Source organism: Parus major, chromosome 4, assembly GCF_001522545.3.
Source record: "Parus major isolate Abel chromosome 4, Parus_major1.1, whole genome shotgun sequence".
NCBI lineage: Eukaryota > Metazoa > Chordata > Aves > Passeriformes > Paridae > Parus > Parus major.
The window spans coordinates 43,685,049-43,701,434 of record NC_031771.1 but is presented as its reverse complement, the minus strand read 5'-3'; the positions used below and the strand labels follow the sequence as shown (position 1 = coordinate 43,701,434).

The window sequence follows — 16,386 nt, the reverse complement described above, 5'->3', positions numbered from 1 at the left end:
CTTGGCAAAAGGAATAGTAGCTCAGTTTCCCTGGGTGGGAGCCTGAATAATGGCTGCAGCTGTTTAGACAAGATTACAGCCTTGCATTAATTGGCTGAACTGCAGGTAAGTGTCCATTCATCTGCCCTACAGGGACTCAGTATAAGGATTTACACATAGTGCAGAAGGCCAGTTCTAACTCGCACACTCATGAATACCCCATTTGCTGTCATGAAGCTTGGCAACTACAGATGAACCACAAGAGGACTGCCCTTTCCAAGAGACTGAAAAAAGCCCAAGTTATACAATGAGAATGAAAAAGATGGAGATACTGAATGGATTGCCTGCAGCATGGAAGAACAGTCTGTTTAAAGGCTATGAGAACAGAAAAGTGGCAAAACCTAATCAGATGAAAAAGCTGGACTAGAATGTCTTCTGCGGGTTCATGCAATTTTTTTCTCTAAGAATGACATTCCAAATTAACAACTCCTTAATAGTTGCCATATCTTATGGCAACAAGAAAGAGACAGCTAAAGACTTACAGTTGCAAAAGTCTTAGAGCACATCTGATATCCAAGAGTACCATACTTAACAAAAGCTCCCACAGAACTCTGAAGGCTGTTCAGACTGAGGAGGGAAATATGAATTCCTGATTCCAGTGAAAGTGGAACTGGGAACAAATACAAATATACCATTTGATTTAAAAAAGACTCTTTTTATCCACCCAAAAATGAGTAAAGGAAGCAGCAGCTGCTGTTGAATTTTACATCTTCTACATCAATCACTTATTTAACATCTCTTTCAGACATTAGCAATGCTCTTCAGACAATGTGGCCAAACTGTGTTGATATCCTTAAGGATGGACACATACAGTCTCAACAATGCAAGTTAGAACTTTTAGTCAGTGTAATAATTTATTTTGTAGATAAAACCCAGATAAGCTATTTTGACCAAAATAAGGAGTCACATCTGAGTCAGCAGTGTGCTGTGGCAGTCAGAAGCAACAATCCTGTCCTGGGGTACATCAGACACAGCATCACCAGCCCAGCAAGGGAGGGGATTGTCCAGCTCTGCTCTGCACTGGGGCAGCCTCACTTTGAGTCTTGTGTGTAGTTTAGGGTGCCACAATGTAAGAAAGACATTAAGCTATTGGGGGCATCCAAAGGAGGGCAATAAAGACGATTAAGAGTCTAGAGGGGAGCCCATATTTGAAGAGACTGAGGACACTTGGTCTGTTCAGCGTGGAGATGAGAAAACTGAGAGGAGGAGACCTCATCGCAGTCTGCAGCTTTGTCATGAGGGGAAGTGGAGGTGCAGATGATGATCTCTTCAAGTTTGTGATCAGTGACAGGATTCAAGGAAACAGCATGAAGCTGAGTCAGGGGAGGTTTAGATTGGGTATCAGGAAAAAGTTCTTGCCCCAGAGGGTGTTTGGCACTGGAACAGACTGTTCCAGTGCTGTGACCACTCCTCAGGGAAGTGGTCACAGCACCAGCCTGGCAGAGTTCAAGAAGCATTTGGACAATTCTCTCAGGCACATGGTGTGACTCTTGGGGATGGTCTTGTGCAGGGCCAGGAGCTGGACTTTCATGATCCTCGTGGGTACCTTCCAACCCAGGATATTTTATGATTCTATGAATCAGCAAGAAACAAATTCAGAAATCCCCTCTGACTCCTCAGTCACTTTCTATGATAGCACAATACATCACAAGTTGAGCTTATAATACCATAACAATCAGAAACTTCTCAAGTATACACAGAATCACAGAATGACCAGGTTGGAAGAGACCTTCAAGATCATCAAGTCCAACTCAACCCTGACACCTCAACTAAACCATGGCACCAAGTGCCACATCCAGTCTTTTTTTTTAAATACATCCAGGGATGTGACTCCACCACCTCCCCACGCAGACCATTCCAGTACTTTATCACCCTTTCTGCAAAAAACCTTTTCCTAATATCCAACATATATTTCCCTTGGCACAGCTTGAGACTGTGTCCTCTCATTCTGTCAGCTGCTGCTTGGAGAAAGAGACTGACCCCACCTGCCTACAACCAGCCTTCAGGAAGCTGTGGAGTGATAAGGTCACCTCTGAGTCTCCTTTTCTCCAGGCTCCCAACAACCCCAGCTCCCTCAGTCATTCCTCACAGGGTTTGTGTTCCCAGCCCCTCATCAGCCTCATTGACTGATGTGCTCAAGTGTCTCAATGTCCTTCCTGAACTGAGGGGACAGAACTGGACACAGCACTCCAGGTGAGGCCTCACCAGTGCCCAGTACAGGGGGAGAATGACCTCCCTGCTCCTGTTGGCCACACTATTCCTGATGGATGCCATTGGCCATCTTGGCCACCAGGACACATTGCTGGCTCATGTTCAGCCAGCTGTCACCAGTACCCCCAGGCCCCTTTCTCTCTGGGCACTGTTCAGCCGCACTGTCCCCAGCCACTGTACAAAAGAAGCATAAATTTTGCAATGGAGCATTGAAAAGAAAAAAAACTATCAAAAATTTTCAGTGTGTTTTGTACAATGATCATAATCAGTTGAGATTATCTGTCCTGACTAAAGCAATCAACCCTCCTAGACTTCTCTTACCAATCCCATCACTTGATTCAAAGACAACAGTGAAAATGGGAGAGAAACACTAAATTAATTCATTAGAGGTTTAGTTCAGCCATGAATCAGTTTAAATTAACTGATTAAGTTATTAAGAATATTGCTACGATTGTGAGCTGTTTTTACAATCTTGTACTATCTGCCAAAATGACTCCTAAATGAAGTCAAATTTCTGAAAATTATTGACTAGTATTTATTATGCAAATGATGAACACACTGTTTATTTAGTTTACTTTATATAAAGTTCTTTTAAAAAAAAAAAAAAAAGACTCCTAAAATGCCTGAAAATCCAGGTTACAAGATCTTTTTTGACTTTTGGAAACAATGTTCACACTTGGGAAAGAGAAGCTGGCACAGTAAAACAGGAGGTCTCTGAATCACACACGAGTATTTCAATCACAGCACTTCTACAAGAATTCTGGACTAACTGGAAGTAAATCATACACTGCACAGCTTCTCTAAATATTTTTATCTTCAGAATAATAAAGGCAGCCAAAACAATATTGTATCTAAAGAACTGCTTTCCATTTCCACAGATGACTGTGAGAGGTACTCTTATTTTCATGCAGTTTTCCAGAACTCATGTCTCCCTGTGCACTTCACAGCATTGCCAAAAGGAAGACCACAAGAATCAACCCAAGTTAAAACTCTCTTAGCTGCATCTTATCAGGAATCCTAAAGAATCACACACACATTTCTCACTCACTGATGTTCAAAGATCTTCTCTGTCAAGCAGACTATCAATGTAAGCCATTATCATGCTACTTCAAGTTCACATTAAAATTGTTTCACAAACAAATCTGGCAGGAGCAGATGTCATCAATTTAAAGAAGCTGTCCTACCCCCCATAAGCCTGTTCCAAAACCTCTCCCCACCTCTCTTTCCTACTTCTTTGTGCCAGCACGGCACTTCATGCTGTTACACAATGGATAACATCAGTCACTCCTGATTTAATTCAGATCAGTTTCCAAATGCAATCTGTCATGGAGATGAAAAAATACTCTTGACATGACATGGAAAGACGTGGGTGAGATAGTAACAAGCAGAAGAATAGAATACTAATTCTTTCAGCACCACTAGCATTTTATATAGCATTATCTCTCATGTAACAGTAGTCTGGAATACACTCTCCAGAAGGGTTGTGAAACCTCCATCCTCAGAGATACTCAAAACCCAACTGACAGTGGCCCTGAGGAGTTTCATTCATCTTTAAGGCTTGTCCTGATCTGAACTAGAAGAGTTCCAGAAGTTTCTCTCCTCCCCACCTGAATAATCCTGTAGTTCTAGTTTGACTGCCCTGCCCAGCATGTGAGCCTGGTGCTTACCACTGGGGTCTCCAACAGGGCAACAATAACTTCTGACAGAGGAGAAAAACTTGTGAGAGGTAAGTATGTCTCACTAACGGCATCTTCAATAGGTTTTGAGTGCAGATGGTTTATAAGCTATTTGTTAACAAGATGGGCACTAAAATAAGCTGAGACATTTTATCTTCTAATTACTTTATTTCCTTCTTCTAACAGCCATGTGGAAAAGAGTTTAGTATTTATTAGAGCAACTTCCAAAATAAATTTAAAGTTTCAATGTTCAAATACTTGAGCACTCTTGGTGATTACAGAGTGCTTTTTCATAAGCAGCCCAGTTTCTTCTTCTGTTTTTGCCCAAGGCATTATTTAGGCATACAAAAAAAAAAAGGTAAGGGGTGTTTTTTTCTTATCTTTTTCCCTCAAAAACTATACGTATCTCAGAAAGGGTCCTCTAAGATATGTTTGTCAACTTTAAATATAGGCATTTTGGCCCATGCCATATCATTACCAATGTTTCCCTAGTATTCCTTGCAGAAGCAAACTCTGTCACCTTTTTACTGTCTTGGCTTGGGAGAAAGTAGTAGTGGCTCCTAAGGTGATGAACATAACATGTTGACTTCGTAGTGTGAGTTCTGAGGGACAATGCAGACTATAATTTTTTCATTAGCACGTTGTTTTCTGCTGTATGAATAACAGACAAAATTATTACTATAACTCAATATCTATGAAATTATTTAGGAACAATACAGGCTGCACTGAGAAGAACAATATATCTCTAGAAATGCTATTTCTAGAGTGACATCTGTTTCTTCAAGTTTCTTCATTTATGTCTTGGCAAGATGACTTGCCAAGAATTGCCACTCCAATACTTCAGAGAAATGTGAGCATTCTCTTCTTTGAAGTCAGATGTAAACCAGCTGTTTCTTAACTAAACATCTCACTCATGTGTCATGAAGAACATGTTATAGGACAGCAAAAATAAAATTTTGGGGTTTGAAAAATTATCTTTCCTTAGAGCAGGAATTGGGGCTTGAGGTTTTGGGGTTTTTTTGATCCTTTTTCTGCACAAATACTTAATCACTTTTGAATCTGCATATTGTAGATTTTCTTTGTTCCATGCATCTATTTACTACCTATTCAATTTTCCATTTCAAGTCATCCTGATTTTATTCACTGTCTCCTTAAATTTAGAAATTCATGACTGTTCAGTACACTCACTAAAACATGTTTTCAATCATGACTTTGCATATGACATCTGTTACTGCACATAAACACTTTCAAAAGCACACAGCAATTGTCTAGTGCTATTTTACCGATACCTTAAACAGACAGTTGTGCTAGTTTGAAACCCTACCCAATGTATTACATCTCTCAACCACTTCACTTCCTTGTTGCTGTAAATTAATTCTACTTCACCTTGAAATAGAGTGCTATCAATTTGATGGTAGACCAGAGCTGGCACTGAGTACTTACATTGCATAGGAAAGTCTTCCAAAATGTTTTTCACAACATGTTGACTATCTGCCATTAGCAACTCTATCCTCAACATTTTACTTATCAAAAAAGTTACACCATAAAGTCATTATTATAACTATTTGTTAAATTACAGCTATTGGAAGGTTATTAACTGGTAGAAAGAACAAAATGAAAGAAAAAATTATTCATTTGTTTTGCTGTTCTGGGATTTTTCAAATAACACAGACCCTGTGTATTCCTCAGTTTTTCTTCTAAACAGTGACACTTATATCCATTTCCTGAAGAGAATGCTTTAAATCAACAATAACGAGACACAAAAAAAAAAAAAATGGCAGAGAACACTATTCATGTGGGCAAGCATTTGCAACATCATCACACTCTCTAACTTTTGTGTTCCCTTTTGACAAAATATGACTATACATGTTTTCAATCAGTTGGATCTCCAAGGTTGTGTGGTTAAAGTCACAAGTGCACTTCAATGGACCATAACCAGATTTAAAACCTGTAGACTGGGTTATGACTAGGTTATATTCAAAGACAGATTTCACAACAGTGTGGGGTTTTGTACACAATTAGTCTGCTGGATTCTGACAGGCTGCAAGCCAAGTCATGACATTTAAAACAAAAAACATGTGATTTCGAACATTCTATGTATAAATCACTTCACCTACTGAACATTGCCTCTGCTTTAGTTTTAATTAAGATTCTAATCTTCTGGATCTCCTTGACAAACAACTATTGCCAAAACATCTGGAATAGCCTTTGTGAGTCATATTAAATTCCTTAGGCTAAAGAGGCACCATCAAAAAGGAAGTGTATTAAGAGGATAAAGAAGTTTCACAGGATGTCAAAGACAGGACTATAAACTCAGGAAAGAACTGTTAGCCACTTAGAAGCATCTGAAAGAAGCCTCCACTCCATGTACCTGGGTCATGGCAAGAACTACACTGGATGGAGTCATGAGAACAACAGAAAGAGACAACATGATGGTGGGAGAAAACTGTCCCCCCTTGTTCCTTGGAGAGCTGGTAAATGATTGTTACCAGTGCAGTAGCTTAATGTTTAAAGGTAAATATCACCAGTTTCAACGAAAGCATCTCTCATAGGTTTATGAGAGAGGATTCTCAATGTCCTTCCAGGTGAGCTGCTCAATACCTTTGCTTCAAAAATTACTCTGAAGCTAACTTCATAAATGTGTAAAATTTAAACATTTCTTAAAAGCTGCAGAATGGCAAAGTTCCCTGTGTAACTATAATTTCATACAGGTGCATTATAAAAAGATAGCGTAAAAGACTAGCATAAAAGCATAAAGTCTGGGTCACAGGCTACCTACAGAATCCTTCCCTCAGAGGTCCTAGCAGCTGCTATTTTGTCTTGGCATATTTACTTGCTTTTGTTGCCAAAATCAACTGGATTAAAACAAAATTGAAGCATGCCAGTGGAGGATTGGAGGCCTATACAAACTCATACATATCCATACATCATTCATACACAATTAAACCCATTATGGATTTTGTGAAATAGATATCGACTCAAATGTATGCTGATAGCTTCCTGCTCAAAGCCTTAAAACAAAAATTAGCTATGTAAACAACATCCTTGTGATCAGTTAGCTTTTTCTCCTAAATACTTCAAAAGCCTCAATTAACTCTAAAAAGTAGGGGGTTTTTATAACATCTTATTATTTTAATAAGTTTAGCTGTTATAACTGTGCTAAAATATAATTAATTTCACTGTCAGCAGGAGAAATAAAGAACATGGATAAGTTTCAAGTGAAGTTCACAAAAACAGGAAAAAGGAAATAACCACATCACTTGTCTCATTCATGGATTATACTAAACATGACAGACAGATATCTATTACTCTACAGAGATTGAGTCTCTTCCATTTTCTAAGAGGACATGAATGAAATTCTTCCAAACTGTTGACAGCTGTTAATAAAAGACACCACACATATTTCTGGATTTGTTTTTTGGACCTAATATTTCATCCTACTTTAGGCCCTCAGTGAAAATCACACTATTAGGTTTTTCCTTTTTATTAATTACAGAAAAAAAAAGATTAAGACAATCAAACAGAAAAAAAACATAACACAGAATAGAATTTGCCACTATGAGTCATATCAGCAGCTCTTCAGAGAATATTTAACTGCACACAAACTATTCACAGCTTCTTAGAACCCATTTAGTATTAACCTAATTTTAATTGGTTAATTTCTTCCATTCCAAACATACAATGTTGACCTATTCTGACCTCTTTGGCTTTCTGCAAGTCTTTACTTGGCTACTGTTGTGTGTAGCATAGATCCTACAGGACCATAAAATAAGTTACATACAGACATTTACACAAGAAACTGCTTTCTAGGAAAGAGTTTGAAAATCAAGGAGAATCTTTTCCCTTCATTGTATTACCTTGCCCTTTAGAATTAATCTGAGGGGGAAAAAATGGTTGAATTATGACAGAGAGTTTTGCCATACATTCACTGTGCATTAGATCACAAGTAAAGTGAATGAACAAGTGAAATTAATTTTCAGATTTTAATCAAGAAGAAAGATAATGTTGTGCCTAAAGATATGGGGTCCAAGTGTTACAGAGAAGCTCTCTGCTCTCTGCAAATTTCTTCCTCAGTTTTGGCTTCTCCAGCCATTACTGTGACAGTGTTATTTTCTCTTCCTACTTGTTTCCTTCGTGGGTTATAAACTTTCAGAGGCAGGAGGCTGCCCCTCAGTGCATATTTGTACAGCATCCAGCATAAAATGCCATAGTCTCAAATGTACTCTGAGCCCTAACTGAAGACAAGCACTTCACAACTCTGTTTTCAAAGATACCTGAGATGAAAAAAGCATAGTGAGTGAAAATGTACAGAAATGCAAGGTGCATTGGAATTTTAGCTTGGGAACATATTATACTTCCTAATTTGCATTGCCCTAATACTATTTTCTAGCCTAAATTAAGTTTGATCTCCAAAGATAGGAGACTCTGAGGATCTCTCAACAGAAGGCATTTCCTCAACTTTTTGGAATATACTTCTACAAAGAGAATTAATGTAAGTACTCAAGTTATTATTTCTGTTTTAAAGACAGCATGACAGCACAGGGGTATGAGAATCCATAAACTTCAAATTTATTCCTAGCATAAAAAGTCAAAATAAGCCATGTACATGGGCCTTCAGGATCTTATATAGCCTGACTATTTTTCCAAGTCTTTTGATGAAATTTAATTATTTCATGGAGCACAAGAAATATTAGAAATCATCAATCAGTCTGTTTGCATTACACAGTAATAGGCTGACCCACTATGAACTTCTCTAATGGTTTTGAATCTTTAAATTTTACATTAATTTTGGCTTTAAAATGCATTCTTTTTTTTTTTTCCTTTTGAAATCTGAAAACATTGCAGATTAACTTTTATTGTCTTCTTGAGCTGTGGAATCCAATGCATGTGAGTTGCTATAAATAAACATCCACGACATTGTAGTAACTGACCTTTGGCCAACTCTTAGTGTCTTTCAGTGCTGAGGGAGAATTCACTAGATTAATCATAAATCATAACCAGTAGCTCTGAGGACAGATGTCTCTTACAACAAGCAAAGTACCAGTACTGCATGTGGTGGTCAGAGGATACAGACTATAACTGCCCAAAAGGCCAAAGTTTCTACTGGGAATGTTTCAGAAGTCATTAGCTCAGCACATCTAGTTTAAGGTGTTCTTCCACCACTGGTACTGCTTTTCAGGACTGAGTCATGTTTTCTTAGCAATGCTGCCGAACTGTGGTAGGACAGGGTTTTTTAAGGCTGATTTTTAAGTCATACTGGAAAGATCTCATCCATCCACTCAAGAATGAGGAAGCTGCCTAACACCTTTACATAAGCAGTCTCCTACTATGAAAATTATGGGTAAGCACACAAAAAAGCCTTACTGCACTTCAACTTTCCATTTTCACACAGGTTTCAGCTGTACTTTCAAACTTTTTCAGTACTGGAAAGCAGTATATAGATACTGCTATATATTTTCTTAAAAGAGCAGGGCTAGCTGATTTTATATCCAGTTGCTGAAATTAAACACAGGTTTTTTAATTAATATATTTTTACTGTCACACATGGTTTCACTGCAGTAAGATACAGAACATTTCTGAAGTGCAACAGTATTGTGGTAGTAATCAGAAATCCCTGTACCTAACTACACACTGAATATGCTCTCTGCCTAGAAACATAATCTCCTTCAAGTGTTAATGAAAACAATGTTTATAAATACATGAAAGATAAATGGGAAACAGACATGAGTTTAAATATCAGAGAAAAGCTATGTAATGACAGCTCACTGGATGCCAAAGATTAGCGCTTGTAACTTTCCCTCTTGTTCCTTCTTGTAACGCAGTGTTATAATTATTGCTCCCATGGCTGCAAGCTGCCAACAGACTCTCAACAATACCTAAGAATAGACATCTAGGCATCACAGGAGCTTCATCTCTTCCGCACTGGGTAAACAACATTTGTCAAATTAAGCTTTACATACATTAGGAACAATTGCTTTGCTAAACAAAGAGACAACAACAAATGAAAAGTTACGATCAGATGTAGAATCACTGACGTTAGTATGAACCAGCTGTAACTGATGGGAGGAAATAAGGATGATGTCAGTAACAACTGTTTACAACATTAGTGGATGTTTTGTCATAACGTATGTTCTAGACAACCACAGTCCCCCCCAAAAAGCACTACAGCATACAAACATATCTGTATTCCTTACCACCAGAGGCTTTTGACAGGGACTCTTCTATTTCAGTATCTTTCTGCTAACCAGATTCCCCTATTCAACAGACCTAAGGCAGGCTTGTCTCTTTCATTTTTAGTATCTGCGCTCAGCATATACAAACTTCCCCCCACTATGTTACATGCTTTTCTCTAGATCTCACTGACAGGAGTTATGGTGGAAAGGCAGGGAAGAGGCTGGGTTGAGAAGGGAAGGTGTTAATAACTACTTTTTGCAGATCTGATGCTCCTTAAAATAAATTATTCTTGGCTGTGAAATATATGTGTTTGCCTGCAATAACTGGATGCTACAAAAAGACTGTAATCACAAAAATCATTCAGTTGCCTACAGAAAAAAAAAAAAAATAAAAAAGGTATTCTTCTTTAAAGAAGAAACAGGTAGTTAAATTAGGACAACTGAGGTTTTACAAACTAGATTTAACTAACAAGCACACTGTCAATCCTCTCTTATTTTTCTTCCCATGGTTGCCACTGACTGCAATCACTGCATTTTGTGATGCACTGGAAGTGGCAGGCATATATTGCCTGGAGTGAGACTGTACCTTTCATTGGTAACTGGATTTTTGACCAGTTCTCACAGAACTTCTTTCATAAGTATCTCATTCCTTCTAAACTGCACAGCTTTCAGCTTCCTGGTCTTGTTACATTGTTTGGAACACTTATTCAATTGTCATATTCTCTTCCAATGAATTTCAAAATGGAGGAAGTGGAAATAAAGAATGAAAACAAGGAGAAAGAAATCTATTCTCTCTCTTTCCCCTCCAGAAACATCAAAGATTGTGTACATATTACATATTTAACATGTGTACATGTTAAAAAAATATTCCTTTTCCCCTTTTTGTGTCATGTTTTGATTTTAGCTCTGCTAAACTCACTGATCCTTTTGCAAATCAAACTTAATTTAAAAGTGCATGCACATTATACTAATGCTGTGAAATTATGTAAATGCAGAAAAAGTACATGCTCCTTAAGCTTCCAGAATAGTTTATGTCACCCTGAATATATTCTGCTCATTTAATACCAAAAATATATTTAAAATATTAACTATGCTGAAGGAAATGACTAAACAAATTTAAAGTTTAACTAATGAGCAGCCCAACTTATGACAATACTATAAATATCCAAGGCATAATTGTTGTTCCAAAACATTCCATTTTGTCATAGCCAGATTGGAGAACTTAGGCAGAACTCTGTACAGGCTTCTTTAGGAAAATAATCCTGACTGCCCTAATTTCACAGTTTTAGTTTATACAGTGGCAACCTTTCTCTAAAAGAGCTCTATTACAGTTGGCTTATCATGGCAGAAATGCTGTCATTAGCTTTGACAGACAGGAATTTTGAAATGAGGTCACAAGCTTAGTTTGGATCTTCCCTTGTCTGATTAGACAGAGAGTATTTTACCACAATTGGCTCTAGTCACTGATGGATTTTCATTCCCAAATACCTGTCATCACTGTCACTGATGCATTCAGGAAGAGCGAGACTACAGCCAAACAGCATGATGTGTTGATAGCAGTTCAGACGATTGAGGTAACTGAAGAACTTCAGGAACTTCTCCATTTCAATGCTTTTGACAATGGAAAGAACTGAAGTTACGGTGGTGTAGTTATATGGAAGTATTTGGCACTGGCTGTTGGTGATAGTTCTGCAGGCACCTGTGAAAGAAAAACAATATATTTAGAACAATAGTATGACTACTGAATAGTTGGTTCAAAGCATGTATTGAATTGACTAGTCAGCATATATAATATATAAGCAATCCTGGTATCTCACAGATAAGATTACATTCCATAATGCTACCATAATACTGTCAAAAAATAAGAAAAAAATTAAACCAGAGAAGCTTAGCTTGGAAAACCAAATAAGCTCATAGATATTTTAACAATCCTCTGACTTTGTATAAAACTGGAACAGAAATTAAAAAAAAAAAACAATTTCTTTTTGACAGCCTGGATACAATAAAATTTAGTTGAAGCTGAGAATGGAAGTCACACAGGAAAAAAATGGGTTCTGAAGTTGTTCTGGCTTTAGTGTTCCCATAAAGTTTATCTTTTCACTACCATTCTACTTTCACAAGTAGAAATTTCATCAAGTGAAATTTCATCAAAATTATTCACGAGATCATCATGTATCTCCTGAGGCACAACTGCATGATAGATCCTGCCATGGTATGTGGCAAGAAGTACTGACATTTTTGGCTGAGTTCACGTGCATGGACAGCTTTAGATATTTTATAATTCACAGTGTCCTGACAGAGAAAGGTACAGTTCCTTGGAGCTATCTGATCTTTCTGTGGTACTCACTGGCTGGACAGTGGAGCAATGAATTCAAAATTCATGGACAAGAAGGAATTTTGTGGCAATTATATAACAATTTTTAAAACAGAGAAGAGATTAAACCCAGGACCTGTCCTTGCAACAATCACACAGAGAAGAGTGTAAATAGCCTTTCTCCACCATTCTCATAAGCCCCCTTCAGGTACTGTAAGGCTGCAATTATGGGGAATATAAACTAGCTTTGGCAATACCTACAGGAAGGTAAGAAGAGCAGTGAATGGGAATAACAGCAAAACACTTGATCAGAACAGTATGGTGCCAAATTATATGGGTCATTTCTGACATTCATCTGAATTAAGAGTTTTCTTTTTATCACCAGAAATTGCCAAATGGATTGAACTGGTAAAAAAGTGCTTTCTTCCACTCCAACAATTGCAGTGCAAGTGTACAGTTTCATTTCAATCCTCTGAAACTAATTTAAACTGCACATTTTCCCTTTCCCAGTCTCCTCTTCAGATTGTTCCTATGGACTGCATCTGAACAAAATACACTGAACTAGCAGGTGCAGCTGACTGGAAATAACCTCTCCCAAAAGACAAAGTTCACGGCAGCCCCAAAGAAAAGCAACTACAACTGCAGCTAAGCTTTAGCACTCTTTTTAGGTTTAAAAAAACTGAGCCATGCCTGTAATGATAATAAGACCATACATAGTTCCTCACCTAGAAGTGATTGCTGCTTCCAAATTTATGAGGCCATGCAATGAACTAGCTCTGCACATTAGCATGCCTGCCTATTCTCTCTTCTCTTGCACCACAGTGTAATTTTTTGGTGGGCACAGGGTGAGAGAAAGAGGGAAAAAAACAACTATTTCACTTGGATGAAATAATTGAGTTGGACAGCTTTTTGGGGAAAAAAATAATTTTTCCAGGACAGGAGAAGGGGTGGGGCAGTACAGTGGCAAGAACCAGAGGCTAAGATCAGAGCTGCTCACAGCAGCTGAAGCAGTTATTTTACACAAAGTGTCATTCCTGCCCAGCAACATAAAGCCCTTTGAAAGGGTTAGGAATACTTCAATTGCATCATCAGAGTCAATTCCTGTCTAATGAGAAATAAAATAATATCCTTTCTCCAAAAAATTAATTAATAAATTTGGTGTAACTCTTCAATCTTAATGCATCTGTTTTCTCATTTGCACTATAAAAACACACCTGGGATCCTTCAGGCATCTAAAATGTAATGCAGTTAAATGATGTCTCAGTTAAAGTTAATGTAAACCTGCCTAGGCTAGGATTTTAACAGGATTTTTATAGAAGATACATAAAACATGCCTCTGTCTCAGGTATGCAAAGCATAACATACTATTTGAGAAGAGTATGTAGACTGAAAAGTAGGTGGTCTGATTTTCATATCCCAAGTCAAATTTGCTCAAGTTTCAATTAGAAAATGACCTTTTTAATCAGAGGAATTTTTACAGAACATCTTTAAGTAGCCTTCAGAAAATGGAATTGTGTTCAACTTGCAGTAGCGATCACCACCGACTTCATTACAGAACTTAGCTTAGCATGCCCTCAGCACTAATTGCACAGTTGCAATCCATAATCTCACTGGTAAAGCCTCCTTAAATCTAAGGAAAAATGGCAATAATCACCTGGCTCTTCCATAGCAAAAGTTCTACCAACAAGGAACGAAATCTTACCTTTAATCAGTCCTAAAATGTCTTTAAAATTTCTAAGAATCCCACGAAAAGACGCAAAACAAAAGCAAACTCACCCAGTATAACTTGCCTATGGCAGCATTGTGCAGGTTTCTTGATAGGGGAATGACCTATCAAATCTTCAATCAAATGACAGCACATCAAATCTTTATCAACCCCAAGTTGCCATGTTCCCCTGACCTTAAAAAAATGTATTCACTCTCCTTGATTTCACAATTGCCCGTGTGAGACATAAGAACCTATACAATGCCTTTTTTACCTCGTCTGCTCTGTTGATAAGTATCTGCTTTATCATGGACTTTTCTCCATGTGAAAGCACTACAACATTCCCACCCCAGCATCTGATTTTTCCAGCAAAACCTTTTTCCAAAAGTCATTAATGTCTTCAAAAATTTTCATTTACTATTACTTCTTTTCATTTACTATGACATCTTGGTATATTTCTCATTTCAGTTAAAACAGAAGATGGACAGATTTTCTTGGGCCTCTCTCCAGCTATGAATTTTCTCATGTACAGTCCACTTGGGACAGAATATCTCATTCTGCATTTCAGATGTTTTCTCCATAATTTTCTTAGGATCTATTCTTTGGAATCCCCACAGCAGGGAAAACTACAAACTGTTTTCTCTTTATTGTGAGTTAAAAGCAATCATTTTGCAACTAAAGCATAGTGTCTGTAATTTTTTCACACAAATGCTAACTTGAAAACTCAATTTCCACAACCCACAGCAGCTTCCCTTTCCTGACACAATGGATAATTTGGCTGCTGAATGTGTATGCTGGGTGACTCTTCCTTTCTAAAAACATTCTCAGTTTCTTCCTGGCGTTTTTTCCACACTCCTATTTGTTTTTTTCCAAAACACATTATACATAAAACATCAACTAATCCTTACAGAACAGCTCACAGTCCCATTACACTACAGAAGAAAATAAAAAGGATACATGTACATTCTGGAGGAAGACCCCACCATTTCAACTAGTAGGAAGAGCACTGTTTGGGTACTCTTAAGATCCCTTGGAAAGGTACACTTCAGTTCAGGATAACAGATATTAAGAAATTTAAGAAATTAATTCTGTGGTAGTAGACTAATAAAATCAAAGTAGTAGGTGTTTCACTATAAAAAAAAATTAACCATACGAGAAAAGTAAGGTCTGAAGGAATTTATGTTTTTAATTACAGCACCTGATACAGAGAGAAGGAGGTAATATTAGCAGGTGACCACAGGACATAGCTGAGCCCTCAGTCAGGAGGGCAGCACTGCTGGGAGAGCAAAATTCTGCACATGGGAGTGAGGGAGGAAAATAGAAGTGTGAGAAATAATCCTGTAACACTGAGGTGAGAGAAGGGGGAAAAGCACTTCAGGCACCACAACAGAAATTTCCACTGCAGCCCATGGAAGGGACTTGGGATAGAGCAGTAATGCACTCCACAGCTTGTTGAGGGCTCCATGCCAGAGCAGGTAGCCATGTCCTGAAGGAACTACAGCCTGTGAAGGACCAGTGCTGAAGAAGGCTTATCCTGAGAAACTGCAACCCACCCAGAGGGCCCACACAGGATCTGTTCTGGAAGGACTGCAGACCATGCAGAGATCCAGCACTGAAGCAGGAAAACTTGTGAGGAGGAAGAAGCAGCAGAGTGGAGGTCTTATGGGCTGATCACAACCCCATTACCCATCTTCCAGCGCCGCTCACAGCTGGGAGGAGGTAGAGGGGTTGGAAATGAAGGAGTGAAGCTGAGCCTGTGAAAGGAGGGCAGGATGAGGCAAAGTGTTTTAGTTCTTTTATTTTTTTCCTCACCATCCAATTCTGGTTTTAATTGGTAATATATTAAATTCATTTTCCTGGGTTTGTTTTGCACCTGATAGGAACTGGTAAGTGATCTCTCTGCCTTTCACTCAACCTAAGACATTTTAAATCTTGTTTCCTTCCACTGTCCTGTGGAGGGGATGGAGCAAGAGAGAAATTGGGTGGATATCTGGCAGCCCATAAGAGCAATCCACCATAGTCTAATAAAAAATATCCTTTCTTTCCAAACTCAAGTACCATGAACATATAATTGAGAAAACTTTCTGACACACGATTGAGAACTGAAACAATTCTACAGAGTTAATTTCAACTCATGCATTGCTGTAGTGTCTCTTTAAATACTTAGCTAGTCTAGATCCCATTTTGCCATGTCAGATTTGGATAATTTTCATGTGCTTCTCACTGCATGGCAGGGAGTGGCCATGGCAGGGAAGATAAATTCCATTC

At 38.1% G+C, this 16,386-nt stretch overlaps 1 protein-coding gene across 3 annotated transcripts in view; it reads right to left on the bottom strand.

Moving 5' to 3' along the window:
- CORIN (corin, serine peptidase) overlaps positions 1-16,386 on the bottom strand; it is a 119,208-nt gene that overhangs the window by 62,795 nt on the left and 40,027 nt on the right. For all 3 annotated transcript variants that reach the window (XM_015625331.3, XM_015625334.3, XM_015625332.3), the window contains one exon: positions 11,588-11,798. In XM_015625331.3, coding sequence (XP_015480817.1) covers positions 11,588-11,798 — 211 coding nt within the window. The remainder of the gene's footprint in view (positions 1-11,587; positions 11,799-16,386) is intronic.